This window comes from Rhinolophus ferrumequinum, chromosome 9, assembly GCF_004115265.2.
Source record: "Rhinolophus ferrumequinum isolate MPI-CBG mRhiFer1 chromosome 9, mRhiFer1_v1.p, whole genome shotgun sequence".
In the NCBI taxonomy this organism is placed as follows: domain Eukaryota; kingdom Metazoa; phylum Chordata; class Mammalia; order Chiroptera; family Rhinolophidae; genus Rhinolophus; species Rhinolophus ferrumequinum.
In genome coordinates this window covers 77,749,768-77,764,365 of record NC_046292.1, presented here as the reverse complement: position 1 = coordinate 77,764,365, position 14,598 = coordinate 77,749,768, and the positions used below count along the sequence as shown (strand labels likewise).

Below are 14,598 nucleotides of genomic sequence, written 5' to 3'. Positions count from 1 at the left end.
TGGGACAGTGGCTGGTGTATAGTAGGCACTCAATAAATATTCATTGAGTGAATAAATAAGCAAGCACATAGAACAAATGGCAGGCAAAGGAAATGTGTGTGGATCACAAGAAAATTGGCTTGATTAGATGAAAGTAACAAATGATGTTTGGTTATAAATTGAAATTCAATACGTCAGGCAATTGGAGATTCTGTAGGTGTCTGTAGGCCTGGGGTCAGCTGGGTTGCCTGGGTAGCAATCTAGGAAGATGATGAAGAAGGATTCATGAGAAAAATGAGTGGTTGGTCTGAGACACTCCCCCAAGAAAGAATTAGTAAGAAGAGCCACTGGAAGGACAGGGCCTCAGTCACAGATCCTGCAAAACGTCCCACACAGGTTGATGTATTGATGTACACTCCTTGTGGAGTGGACTAGCACAGCCTTTTCTGTTCTGTTTTGTTTTGTTTTGACTCACACAATTACTTAATAGTAGCACCTGAAAGCATGGTGGCAAGGTACCTGATTACAAAAACTAACTATCAGCAGGTATTTGAACCATTTACAAAACTGAGCTGAAGTTTGGCCTTCATACATTCCCCTTTGAGCTCATTCTGGGTCCATAGTGTCTGCCTGACTACTTTACTCTTAAGGGTTGTCACTGTGAGAATTACACCAGCTGACATACAGCGGAAACGTGAGTCAGAAGCAGACATTATCACGGGCCCAACAGAGCACCTGACACTTAGTAGGTGTCCAATACATGTTTGGAGAATTAAATGGAATTGGGCCATTTCTGCACGTAATGATGCTGGTGCCCCCCCGGTGTGTGGATGAAACAGGGAAAGTAAAGAACTGAGTTCCTCTTTCCCATGGAGGCTGCTCCAGAGCATATTCACACACCCTTATCTGTTTGGGAAAGTTGTGCCAAACTTCCCTTTTATAAACAATCTCTCTCTCCCCCTCTCCCTTCCTTCTTACCTCCCTCACTCTTTTTCTCCGTCTCTCCCTTCCTCCCTGCCCATCTCCCTCCTTCCCTCCTTCCCTCCCCCATTCCCAACCCCCAACAACAATGCTTATATCTCAGTTTCACAATCTTTACAACAGAGAGAAATCAGTATCAGTAATGATTCTCCTGGCAAAATTCAACAGACTTTCTAAGAGAGAAGAGCTATAATTTCCCTCCAAGGCCCTCACTACAGCTTGTTCTGAAAGAGAGCAGGCAGCCTGCTGTAGCTGCTATAATTGTAGAGCCTGGTGAAAGAGAGGACAGAGGGAAGGAGGGCAAAGCAGGGAATCTGGAGCTATGGGAACCTCATCTGGGCTGAAGGAACATCCACTGTGAAAAGGGCAATGCTTGAGTCCAGTTGGTAGTAAATGACACATGATACTGCACTCTTCTTTTATTTTCGTGGCGCTTTGGGGCCTGATACACCAGGCTAGATAGGGCAGTTGAACTACGTTGGTATAAAAATGAGATGTAATCAAGCTCATGATTTAAAAAATTTATAGAAACCTTAAATCTTGTTCAAAAGCCAGATTACTCAATAAAAATTATTTTCTTCACTCGCAATGATGTTAATTTTATAAAGTTGTGGACTTTAAGTCAGATTCTAGAATTTTGTCTACTTTACAATACAAACACAAGTTGACTCTAAATGTCAAAATATAGTCAAAGTCATCTTAGCTGACTTGTATTGCATAATTATTGTGAGCGAGTGAAGTACTTTCTATGCTTTTTGGTTTGTTTCGTTTTCAGATTTAATCCTCCCAATAACCCTAGGTAGTATAAAATAGGTAGGTACTATTGCTATCTCCTATTTTAAAGACGAGTAAACTGAGACTTAGGAAGGTGAAATAATTTCCCAAGGTCAAAGGTAAAATGAGGTCAGTCTCCCTCTGAAGCCCAGGTTTTCTCTGCTCTCTGCACTGTGGCAAGCATTTCTATGCATATGAATAACTTGAGACAATTCCTGAAAATAAAGATTCTGAAGCACCAGTCTCAAAGATTCTGATCCAACAAGTTTGTTCATGTTGCTGGGAACCTACATTTATGACAAGCAACCGATGTTATTCTGAAACAGATGCTACAGTACTTCACTTTAAGAACCGGTGCTCCAGGGGCTATTAAATATTCAGTATCTCCTGGTCCAGCCCCTTTGTTAGAAGACTGAGAGGCCGGGCCCCAGAGGTTAAATAACTTCCTGGAGGCTGGTCCACTAGCCCAGAGCAGGACTGGGATCAGAATCGAGCCAGCTGGCCCAGCCTTCTTTCCACAACATTCCAGTAGAGAAAAAATTCAAGTCTCTTAGAGAGCTTTGTTCTTCCCCTCGTCTTTCAGTTCTGCAAGCAGCCAAACTCCCCTGGAGCGTCAAACAATATGTTCGAGGCCAGCATGGAAAAATCACACCACTAATTCGAAAAATCTCAGAGCTGTGTGCCCACGTACTGCCAAAATTGGAAGCAGTGAAAATCATTTAAATATTACTTTTTTTTAATTGTGAGAATATCAGTGTGTGAAAATTGCCATGTGTAACCTTACGGGTTGTCTTTCTAAAAAGCGATCTTGCCTTTCCAACCGCCATTCAGCAAGCATTGTTTCTCCTTTTACACATTCCCATTAAGCTCTCAGCACAGTATTAGACCCGTGTAATATCTAAATGTGGTTCAGAACTGGTTCTGAAGTGTTGATGTAAATGGAAGTCTTATAATTCTATGAGATTCTTACAGCTAACTTTACTGTTAAGCTGCCATTCTCTGAGCTGTTACCCTGAGATTGGCGTTTTCATTCTCTATTTACCCAGTTTGTGTTGAATGAGCAAACATCAAGATTGTTGGCTTAATGCCAAGTTTGGCAAACAATTGTTCCCCTGTTTGTGGGCTTATTTATTTATTTCTGGTTGTTCTCTGCAAGAATCTGTCATATCAAGTCCCTTAAAGGGATACCTAAAATATGCTTGCATTCTGCGTTTTGAGGAAAATCTATTAATTCATGCTGGTTTTATTGTAAATGTTCACACATGGGTTGCAAAAATCTTGATTATGCAAATGTGCTGTGTGGGTTTTTTTTTTTTTTTAATGACAATATTCTGGGACAATTTTCCTTCACTAACAGTAGTTTTCTTTATCTCACAACTGTTTATAGACAGATTTCGTGAGCTTTCTAAATGTGCTTGGCACTGTTACTGAGGCAACCTGCTCCAGTGGATTCCAGCAATAAAAAACTTCAGAGGCCACTCACATCTGAGCCACTCAATGTGTATATGAAGGAGAGGACTATTTTCCAGAAATACAATGTTTGAGCTGAAGTGTCCGACAAAGGGACGTGAAGACCAGAACAATATGGGTTTTTAAAATTAGGTCTTTAAATTCAAGATGACACTTGAAATGCCACCTGTTTCTTACAATCTGGCCCTCTCTTTTCTTTCTCCAGAAGCTCCAATGCTCCCTGCACTACGTCTGAGGATGCAAAACAGCAGAGCAGCACAGTGAGGTTTTGTTCCCTACTCCACAGCCCTCCTGTTCAACAGGGTGCTCCAGCAAAGCATGGGAGGGTTTTAGCAGCTGAATGAAGCCACTTAAAATGTTTTACTAGCCTGGGAGTTCAGTTAGTTAATGAGATAAATTCCCCCTGTGTGGCAGCTATTCCCTAGGAGATTTTTTTGCCCTCTGGAAGCAGTACAGACTCTTTCAGTCCATTAGGATTCCACATAGTTATTTAATACCCTTGTGGGAATTACTTTATCATTTTAAATCAGAGATCAGCAAACATGTTTCATAAAAGGCTAGATGATAAATATTTTTGACTCTGTGGACCATATGGTCTCTTGCAACACAAAAGCAGCCATAGATAATGTGTAAACAAATGAATGTCTTTGTTCCAATAAAATTTTATTTATGGACACTGAAATTTGAATTTCATATCATTTTCATGAATCACTACATAATAATCTCTTTTTTTTTTTCCGTTTCTTTCTCAGTCATTTAAAAATGTAAAATCCATTTTTAACTCATGTGTCAGATAAAGGCAGGCAGTGAGCTGGATTTGGCCTGTGGGCCATAGTTTTCCAATCCTTGCTTTAAGCCAATAATTGACTGATAAAATAAAAATAACAACATAGCCATCAGCTTCCCTCCTTTACCTAAACATAAGCAAACATTAAAAATGTCAGCTATTACTATAATAATTAGTCAGTTGGGACCTGTTTGGGAATAAAGGTCCACATATATAATATTTCTATTCATAGGAAAATTGCTATTAATAGTAAACTCAGTGGATTTGGTGTTGGGTTCAGAACTGATTTCTTTGTGTGACTTCCCTTCTCCTAGAAAAGCTCAGGGTCTGAAATGAAATCGGAAAGGTTTCAATGTGAAGTTTGAAACCCTTCAGATGCATGGTACTGACTCTGCCCTGATTTACTCATGCTGCCAGTGCTGCTGGAAAACCTTTCTGCTGTGTGGTTTACTTGCCATCCTGGGAAAGGTAACTCTCTCTCGGAACAGAGAGAAGAAGGGAAAAGTGACTCCAGAGCTTGGGTAATGGCAAGAAGGATTTTCTTTTCTTCTTTACCCTGACACACTAACTCACAAAGATCCCTTCCCCACCAGGGTAGAGGGACCGGAAATTGGTGTGACACTCAGGCTCAGAGTTGTAATTTTATGCATCAAGGTGCTTCCTAGACTGGGAATACCTTGATAAAATGAAAATAGTGTTTCTTTTCCTCTGTATTTGATTGTCTAACAGACTTTATTTTAATTCTTCCCCATCATTTTCCTCCTCACTTCTTTCTCCCTCCTTCCATATTTCCTTTTTCCTTTCGTGAAGTAATAATTTTTGAAGTAAATGGTGTTTTGAAGTAATGATTTAATATTCACACATGTTCTCTACCTTTCCTACTCTAAGTATGATAGTCTACCAACAGTAATGAGAGTTTTTTAGAAATGTGGTATTTGGGGCCCCGCCCCAAACCTACTGAATCAGGATCTGCATTTTAACCAGATCCCCAGGGCATGCACACTACAGTTTGGGAGGCAACTTTCTTTACAATACCCTTATCACACCACAGAAAAAAACTCAAGACAAACCTCAAGTTTAAATAAACATACAAGAGGGAAGCAGACAATTAAGCTTCTCGAGATTATTCCAAACTGAAGAGACTAATCAAGGATAGCAGTCAAATTTTAAAATGAGCCAATGAGGGCCCTGCTTTGGTGAGTATCCAAGGGTTTTCCCCTCTAGCAGTCTGCAAGGTGGAAACAGGTTATCCAAGACCAGGGTATGCTAGTCAAGGACCCAGAACACAGAGCCTTAGTATAACGCTCCAGCCCCGGTGTGGAGGGATGTGTGGAAATGATACACTTTCACTCTGTGGTTAGGACTAGGGGTGACCGAGGCCACTTCAGTGCAGACAGAGGTCTACAGAGGAGAAGGGTGAACAGAGAAGAGCTATTCTTTGGCATTCTGGAATATAAGGGAAAGGGCAGTGGTTGCTGGTAGATGTTTAATAACCATCTGGTGGGGGTGTGGGTGGAGAAAGTCCTGAGTTGTAGCACTTATTGATTTTCATGGTGCATATATTCCCACCTTGGCTGATTTCAGACTAAAAATGTGATTGTCACAGAACATGGACTTGGGAAAAGATGCACAGTAGTGCTCCAGTATTTGACAGTTCCACCATACAGATACAACAAATGTAAATAATCTAAAAAACTTAATAGCAAATTGTAATAAAATAATTAGGAGATTAGGAGCAGATGAGTTGTATTTGTCACCTTTATTTTTAATAGGATTAGTTTAATTGTAAGTTTATATAATCTAAATTTTAATAATGGCTGTTTAATGACCAGGTCCAAATATTCTGGCAATCAGCTTTCATGAGACACTTATGAGCAGGCCCTAGTCCATCCCTAGAAAAGGGCATTTTTCATGACTTTGGACTATAGTCATAGGATGCTTCAAAAGATGCCTGCATGACACATTTGGGTACCACCCCATCCATTCACATGGATGTCCCAGCAAACTTCTGTTTGCAGATTGCCTTAAAAGAGGAGGAAAATAGTTGTCTGCTGTGTTTTACTCGTACAATTTATCCTACAAACTTTCATTAAACGTTCCCAAGAACATTTTATAGGTGTCCTCTGTGTTGGATTATTCTAATAGAGAATTTTCCAATTTCCAGTTGGAAGATTTCGTGTGACTTATTACACCATGATTCAATACTTTGAGAGATGTTCCCCAAACACCATTTAGCCTTGTTTTGACTCTTTATTCACACATTTTGAATGCTCGTGTCTCAACAATTATAATGCTTTGACTTCAGTTTCCTTTCATCTTTCCTCTTCAATTTTAATAAAAGGAAAATTGACAGGCAACATCATCCAAGCAGTAAGGAGGGAGGATGAAATGAGTTTAAATGCCATAAAGTAAATAATCAGCTTCTTATAAGCAGAGCTGACCATTCATTTCCTTAAAAGGATCCAACAGTTTTACATTTCCAAGAATCCTTACTAATATTTTCCTGGTCTATAGAGAAGTGGAGGGATTGAGTCAGGCCATCTGGTTTCTCATCCCAGGTCCCTCATTAACTAGTACGGTCCTCGTCCCGCCCCTTCCCCTTATTCATTTAAGTCACTCAGTCTCTCTGAGCCTGTTTGTAGCCAGTCCAATAAGGGGTTAGTGGAGAGACTGTGTTCACTAAGTCTCCCGATCAGAAATTCACTGACCATCTTGTAAGGACCCACATCAGAGTTTCTGTACAGAGGACCCACGCTCCAGCTGTGGTCACCACATAATTTTATACAAGAAAAATAAAGTGAATCGAGCCAGTTCAAAAATAATAATATAAAATAAAAATAAAATAAAATCCCTTTCAGATTTGTTTTTTAATTCTCGAAACTAAAAATGAATTGAAAATAGAATAAAAAGAAAGAAAAATCCAAGAAAGAATAACTTGATGCTCATTTGAGCAGTCTGCATGATCTGCCTTTTTTGATGGATTACACCGTTTTAATTTAATTCTCTGAGAGAAATATGCATATCCATGCTCTTTCCTAACAGCTCATAAAATGCATCTTCCATAAAAATGATTTTCATGACCCATTTCGCTGCTGTTGAGCTATTTATAATCCTAAGTGTCTGGATTTCTGTTTGTGTGACTGTCCTCTCCCGAGGCAATCTTGTGCCACTGTTGTGTGGTGCTGTCCGGGCCGCTTCCACTGCCCACCTGTCCCCAAGAGCTGTTTCCGCCCACTGGACTCCTAGGTCGCCTTCCTCACAGTCGCCTTGACAGTTCCCACAGAGTCTGAGGCACAAAAGCCAGCAACCGGAGTGCGCGACCCAGGCACCGAGGGTGGGGGCGTGTTCCAGGGTGCTTTAGAATGGAAAAAATAAGAGGTCCCCGCAGGATGCTTACGACTACGGTACTTGAACTTAGCCAGCAGCGGGCCGTCCCTTCACTTCGCTCTGTACTGAGCTGCATTTTGCATCCCAGTTGTGATTTATACGCGTCGGATCTTCTAGTCTTCCGTTGCAAAAGCCGCAGAGCCGCCTGGCTCCCAGGTTCGCGTGATTAAGTTTATTATGGCAACAGTTCCCGGCAACTGCCCAGGTGCCAAGCGCTTACTGTCGAGCCTTTAACTGCGAGAGGTGGGAGAGGCGGAGGCGCTGGGGCGCAGGGCTCCGGGTGCAGGGCGCGGAGTGCTGGGGTGCAGGGGCGCCGCAGGGAGCGCGCGGGGGGCAGACCGCCGAGTCCAGCCGGAGGAGCGCGCGGCGCTCAGCATGGGCTGCGGGACTTCCCAGCCTGATGGGGAGCAGAGATGTGTCCGCGCGCCCAGGAAGGGCTGGGAAGAGGGATTCAAGGTAAAACAAACAAATCAGGCATAATGCCCTTGCCACGCTTGCTGGAAGGTGGAGTCGGCTGGAGCAGGGTCTACGGGGGCTCACAGTGGATGGGCAGTGGGGTGGGCAGGTTGGTAGCAACTTTATTCAGCCAGTGTTTACTGTCTTAACCGGGATTCCTGATGCTACGTATAGGACTTGCCTTGAGACTCTTTCGTTTCAAAAGCTAGTAAAGGTGGTCACACCCCAGGGCAGAGGTAGGAATAACGGGATGCGTGGTGCATTCTGGACCGAGCTGGGGTTGGCGGTGATTCTCAGGGGCAGGTGGGAGTACCTGGGAGCTGCCATATATTATTGTCTTCCGGAAAGTGAGCCCTTTGGGAATTACTTAGAGCTGGAAGAGAGCTTAGAAGCCATCTGGCTGAGTCCTCTTGCTTCCCACATGAGGACCCTGATGCCCAGAGAGGGGGACGACTTGCCGAAGGCTGCACAGCTTGTATGGAGAGCTGGAGATAGAATCTAATCGTCAAGAGTCTCATTCCAATACTCTTTCCACCTTTCTTCAAGATTAAACCCCCCTTAATTCTTTTGGAGGCGTGAAGGGGAATATTTTCCAGGGTGGGACATGGAGGGATGGGTTGGTCCAGGCAGAAATGAGATCCCTGGTTTCTTCCCATCCTCATCACCATCAAGATTCCACAAATAGAATTAGGAAACCGCAAGGGTCTCTTCCAGAGGATTAGCCAAAGATAATGTTACTGTGCAATTTATCATCAAAAGCAGGATACTTTTAAGAGTGAAAGAGAACTCTATTAGTCAATTTGCCCAGACAATCTGATTTAAGCCCATACTGTCTGCCGCAGACCAGGAATTATGGTCACCCCTTCTAAAGTGCATTTTTGGAACTGCGGTTTAAAGTGCACACACTTTCTCTCAGCAGGCAGTGTCTCTCAGCAAGACACTATTTAGTGCCAGTGACAATACCTCCTCTATGTGAGGCACATCTGCTGGGCCCTTGGAGTCACAAACTAAGTCTGGGTCGAGTAAAAGCTGAGACTCAGTCTTAGTACCTGCTGCCCTGTGGGCAGGCCAGCAGAAAAGATCTGCTTTCCATCCTAACTGCCCCTGTCTTCGTTTATGGCCCTATTCCTTCTTCCTGGGTCTTTTGGCCTCTCCTGTCAGCAAGCTAACCGGTCTGTCTTCCACACTGCCACCTATCTGCCTAAGAAAAAACTCTTTGCAGTGTGCAAAACCCTTGACGTTTGGTTCCACCAATCTCTCTAATGTCATCCTCTTCTTTCCAATTCCTCTCACTCACGGACTCTCAGGTCCAAGAACTTGCAGTGCTCACTTCTTCCGGGCTTCGTCACCCTGCATGTCTTTCGCCATGCCATTCCTGCTTCCTGGAATGCCCTTTCCTGGCCCCATTCCCAGTGTGCCTGATGCCCGCCTGTTTATCCTCTGTGACACTCCCTTATCACGTGGTAAACGTTTGCTTAACGCTTCTTTTCCCTCTTAGATTCATGGGCTTCTTGGAAACAATTTGGTCATCTTAGTTGTTACTCATTATTGCTTGAAATAGAATCCTACATAAAGGAATACTTTCTTCTCTCTTTTTCCAAAAAAAAAGAAGAAGAAAGAAAAAGCAAAAGTATTAATATAATTCAAAGTATTAATCCACTGTGCTTTTCCTTTTTTGTACAAATATCTTTTATTTATTTTTTTATTTTACTGGTATGGTTACATATAAGAGTTCAATAGAATTTTTCATATTTGTATTTCTTCTGTGGCCATTGTCATTTGTTCCATTTCATGGTTACTACTGAAAATAGTTTTGTTGTATAGAGCCGGAGAGCATGCTAAAAAGCAAGCTCTCTGAATGTCACATATATGAGGTCTGTCTGAGCCAAGCCTCCCCAAGGCCAGGGAAGGTTTCTGTTTTTTTTCCCTGTATTTCCTGGATGAGACAGTCATTGCCTGTCACTTGGATTTTTGAGCAATCTCCAAACTGGTCTCCCTGAATCCTTCATTACCCACCGCCACCTGCCTTTCAGTTCCAACCGACCACATGACTTCCAGAGTGATCATTCTAAAATAAAATCTGGTTATGTTGTCTTCTGCTGAAAAAAGGTTGCCAGCCAATTATGTTGGTACAGAAACTAGTGATCAAGAATGTGATGTGACCTAGGTTGGATTTCTGGATCTACTTCTTGTTAGTTGTGTGACTTTGGTCGAGTTATTTAACCTCTCTGTGCCTTAGTTTCCTTATCTGTAAAGTGAGGATAATTAAAATAGTGATTTTGTAGAGTTATTGTGAGAAATAAATGAATTCAATTCATGTAAAGTGCTCATACCAATGCCTGGCACAAAATAAGTGCTTAATATTAGTTATTACTTAATATTATTGTTGTTGTTATTGTTATTTGTGTAAGATCAAATCCTAAATCCTTAGCATTCTGTCCTAGCCATCCTCAAGCTGACTCCTGTCAAATTCTCCAGTTTCATCTCTCCCACAATCATATTCTAGTCACACCTGACTACTCATTTTTTCCCAAACTCATTCTGTTTCTACCTCCGTGCCTTTGTACCCACTGTTTCCCTCCTTTCAAACTTTTCCTTCTCCATGTTCTTGGGCCACATGTACAAATATACCTGTCTTTCAAGTCGACTCAAGACTGTTCTTCTCTGCTTCCCCTGTCACCATGCAGGCAGAGTTGACCTTATGCTTTCTCCTATCCCATTTCAAAACATTTTATTGTATGTGCTTGTTTTCGTGTTTACCTCCTATCGTGAGCTATTACCTCCTGGAGGACAGGACCTTATCTCTGTGTCTCTAGTGCTTATTACAGTGCCTGATGCAGACCAGGCACTAATGAATATTTTTTGAGTGACTTCATGTCCCTCTCTGTTCTTCCCATTCCTTAGTGTCTGCTTATCTCCTAATAGCATAACTAGACTAATGACAATTAGCAAGGAGGAAATTCCACGTTAAAATAACCTGAAAATAGACTCAGAGTCAACTCACGAATATACCTCTCTTTCCTCATCCCAAGCACTTGACTTTAGAAACTAATCTGGGAAAGATATGATTATTAATTAAACACTCTCTAGCTATCAGTACAATACTGTTTCTCTACCTTCATAAATTCATAGGGCTAAGAGTTCAGTAGCTCAGCAGTGTCTTTAAAATAAGATGAACATGTTTGCTTGTATGAAATATTTATTATGTTTCTGGTGGCACAACTGTCTGCAGACTTTCTCTTCCCTTTACCTTAGTTAGGAGTGGCAAGAAGTCACTGCAATAAAATAATACAAAAAAAGAAACAATGAAAGTTTTTTTCATTAGAGAAAACTTCTGTATGATTAACTCAAAGTTTTTTGCTTGTTATAAAAGGGGGCAGGTTATATTGGAATAGATGAGCTCCAAGGATCCTCCACAGTTTCCCCCTAATATTTGACAAGAAAAATTCTTGCCTATTGTCCATTAAAGGGACTAAATACTTCTTAAAGTCCAATTTCTTAGGAGAGCATAATTCTGACTGTTTTCTTGGAGGATCACTCTTTATTACTTAATTTATTAGAAGTAAACTAGAAAAAAATTAAATTTTGAATAACAAATTCTTCCTATATGTCAATGGACAAATACATTTATAAAACATATCTGCCAATAATTTGATTTAAGAAGGTTTAAGCTCTAGGGAGCATTGATGAATGACTGTCTCCAAGCTGTTTGGAAATTCTGTTTCCCAAAAGCTTTAGAACACATAGAATGCTTCCAGACCAAGCCAAACCAACCAAGCAACACCCTGTCTACAGTTCAAATCAATACCTTTTTTTTGGAATGCTGATGATTCCTATGCATAGCTGTTAGCTTGGAATTCACAGCTTTTCGATTTTGTCTACAACTGGTAACATTTTATCACCAAGACAATGAAGTATAAAATAAAATTGATTCAAAATGTAGAAACACGTTGAATCTGTGCTTCTGCTACAACTTCATCTCAAGAAGAAAAAACAAAGTCCACCCACCTCCCCACCCCTCCACCAATACCATTGCAGATAGACTTCTTATTGGTATAAAAATATAAACTCTACATGCACAGACAGAATCGGGAAACTGTTTTGACATGTCCCTGAGATGCATGGATCTAATTAATTTGTAAATATCTCTGGTCTTTGAACTATGTTTATTCCTGAGTCTAGATTATGCAATTGGGTTACAATTTCCAGAATGTGTTGCATGTAGATAAGATATTTAAAAGACATTCTTAGTTTGCAAAAGAGAAAAACCTTCAATTTCTGTTCTGGATACCGAAGGCTGTTATATGTTATTTTATGCTGCAAAATTGTGTTTCATCTGCTACAATTTAAGTTTTGGTCACTAACAGAGCTTGAAGGCAGATTGTAACTACATATGCACAAATGAGTAAAGCTCTGTAGTAAGGAAGAGGATTAGTCACTTTGATGAAGCAATTGGGAGGTCACTCAGGGCTGTGGCATTTAAATCTATTCAGACTTGTAGTTGATAGAATACGTTTGTGAAAAGACACCTTTCAGACTGAACATTTTCAAATTTGCTCTTAGCACCAATGTGGGCATTTCATTTATTGTTTTTATTGTTGTTAAATCAGCAAAATTCCCTGTGTGTTAGTGCTTCACTGGGTTCAAAAAAAGATAGATCTGCGAAATAAAATGAACTTGTGAAAATATCTGTCTGTCACTGCAGCTATTGGTGTTCACTAGTTTATTTTGAGAGAAGGGAAAGAATGCCCAACATGATTTTTAACTTCAATATGAATTGTGAGCCCCTGAAAGATAGCATCTAATAGGCTCTCTCTTTTTCCTTTGTTATGTGTAACAACAACAATAACAAAACAAAACATACACATGTTACATGTAACAAAGGAAAAGGAGACCCTGTCTGATATAATGATTAGCATTACATAATAATATGATAACATATGTTATCTGTCGGCTTACTCTACAGGGACTGCTCAGCAGTAACTGTGTCTATCAAGAAAGACAGATGGAGAGAGAAAGAGAAAAACACATAGTTGCTCTCAGGCTTTCTCCTTGTGCCAATTCATATTTCAGATCCGTTGAGTTTTTGTTTGCATACTTTGTTTGTTCAGTTGGTTGATTTTTCCTATTTTTCCATGTAGTCCTGAGCCACAGATCTAATTAATCCTCAACACAATAAACTACTGATGTTGGTTTAGCTGGAGTGGTCATGTTATGTAAACACGGTGGTAAGGATTTATGTGAGTCTCCCTGCGATCATGCTAGAATCCTTCATTGAACTAGGAGAACCTGTGGGTGATGGGGGCCACCATAAGTTAGCTATTGTGATTTCTACTCAGGCTCTGAGGGACTTCAAACATTGGAATGCTTCCAGAAAGTGGTCAAATGTCCTTAGGATTTTAAAATTTGTCTGATTTTTACTATAAAAATAATCAAGAGGTTCATGCCAGTCTCCTACATTTTTATCCAGTTTTCATAAAGGGAATGTTTTCTGTCTAGTTCCTAGAGTCCTAATTTAGAGCCAGAAGGGAACTTTCTCCTTCAAACTGAAGCTTTGCGAGGTCTGTTACCTACTTTTCTAATATTTCTGGGTCCACCTCTTATCCCCATTTTCACTGCCACTGTCCTAGTTCATGTTTAATCGAATCTCACCCTGTTCTGTCCCTTCCTTCCTTCAGTTCCTGCCATTGCACTACCTCAAGAGTAAGCTTTCTAAAGTTCACACCTGATCGTTTTATTTTACTCCCATGTATGAAAGTCCTACACAGGATTACTGTTGCATTCAAAATAAAATCAAACTCCTTTTCTTGTCACGTCCCTTCTGCACCTCTGCACCCACCACTTTCTACCTCAATCTGTTTCTAATACACTGAAATAACTCAAGTTCATGGACACACAGTATTGTTTCACTTTTGTGTGCTTTCTTTTCTGTCTAGAATGACCTTTCCTCCTTGCTCATTGGAAACTCACTCATCAAGACCCAATTCAAGCATCTTCTCCTCTTTAACACCTTTCGCTACACCCAACAAGATACAGTCTTGTATCAGTATGAGAGGACTGTGCTACAAAGGGTGGGTGTCGGAGGGCAGTATCCTGAGGCCCTTCAAAGAGCTAGGAGAAGAGCTCCCCTTGGGCCAAAAATGTAACATCAATAGACAGAAGAAGAATAGCCAGAATACAGTATTCTGTAGAAGATGCTTATGTTTGCGTTTCTTCTGGAGACACTGAAGAGACTTCCTTTGGTATGTGTGTGTTAGATAGAGAAAAGATTGGCTAATAACATCTACTAGAAGCTTCTATTGACTGGGAAGTGGGAAAGTTGCAAACCAAACAATGAAAGAAGAGCCAGCCCTGGGAGAGAGAGGAACATGGTAGTTAGAGGAGCTAGGAGAATAGTTTTCCTGAACATGTTAGTATTTAAAATATACTTCCTCTCGAAATAAATGCCAGTTCTTTATCTCAAATTTAGTTTCATGAACAACTCAATACATTTTTTCTTATTTTTCTTTTTTTGCTATAGAACTATGAAACATTTGGCATAGACCAGCACTTTGGAGTTAGTGGTTACTAAATCACGTATAGCCCTTTGTTACACTGTTTTGACCTATTTACAAGCAGTAGAACTGTGGTGTGGAGGGCGTGACATCCTTAAAAGGAGAAGTGGGACTGTAAGTCAGTGCAGGATTTGCGAAGAGCCCTCTGGAAATACAAATTAATATAAAACGTGCATATCCAGCATATCCTCATCTAGGAATTCATCCTCA

General features: G+C 40.8%; 1 protein-coding gene across 3 annotated transcripts in view; it reads left to right on the top strand.

Moving 5' to 3' along the window:
* Positions 1 to 7,629: 7,629 nt before the first annotated feature.
* Positions 7,630 to 14,598, top strand: part of STMND1 (stathmin domain containing 1) — a 39,000-nt gene continuing 32,031 nt past the window's right edge. For 2 of the 3 annotated variants that reach the window (XM_033113390.1, XM_033113389.1), the window contains exon 1: positions 7,630 to 7,834. In XM_033113390.1, coding sequence (XP_032969281.1) covers positions 7,754 to 7,834 — 81 coding nt within the window. In that variant the 5' untranslated portion in view covers positions 7,630 to 7,753. The remainder of the gene's footprint in view (positions 7,835 to 14,598) is intronic. The other variant, XM_033113391.1, reaches the window with a different exon arrangement.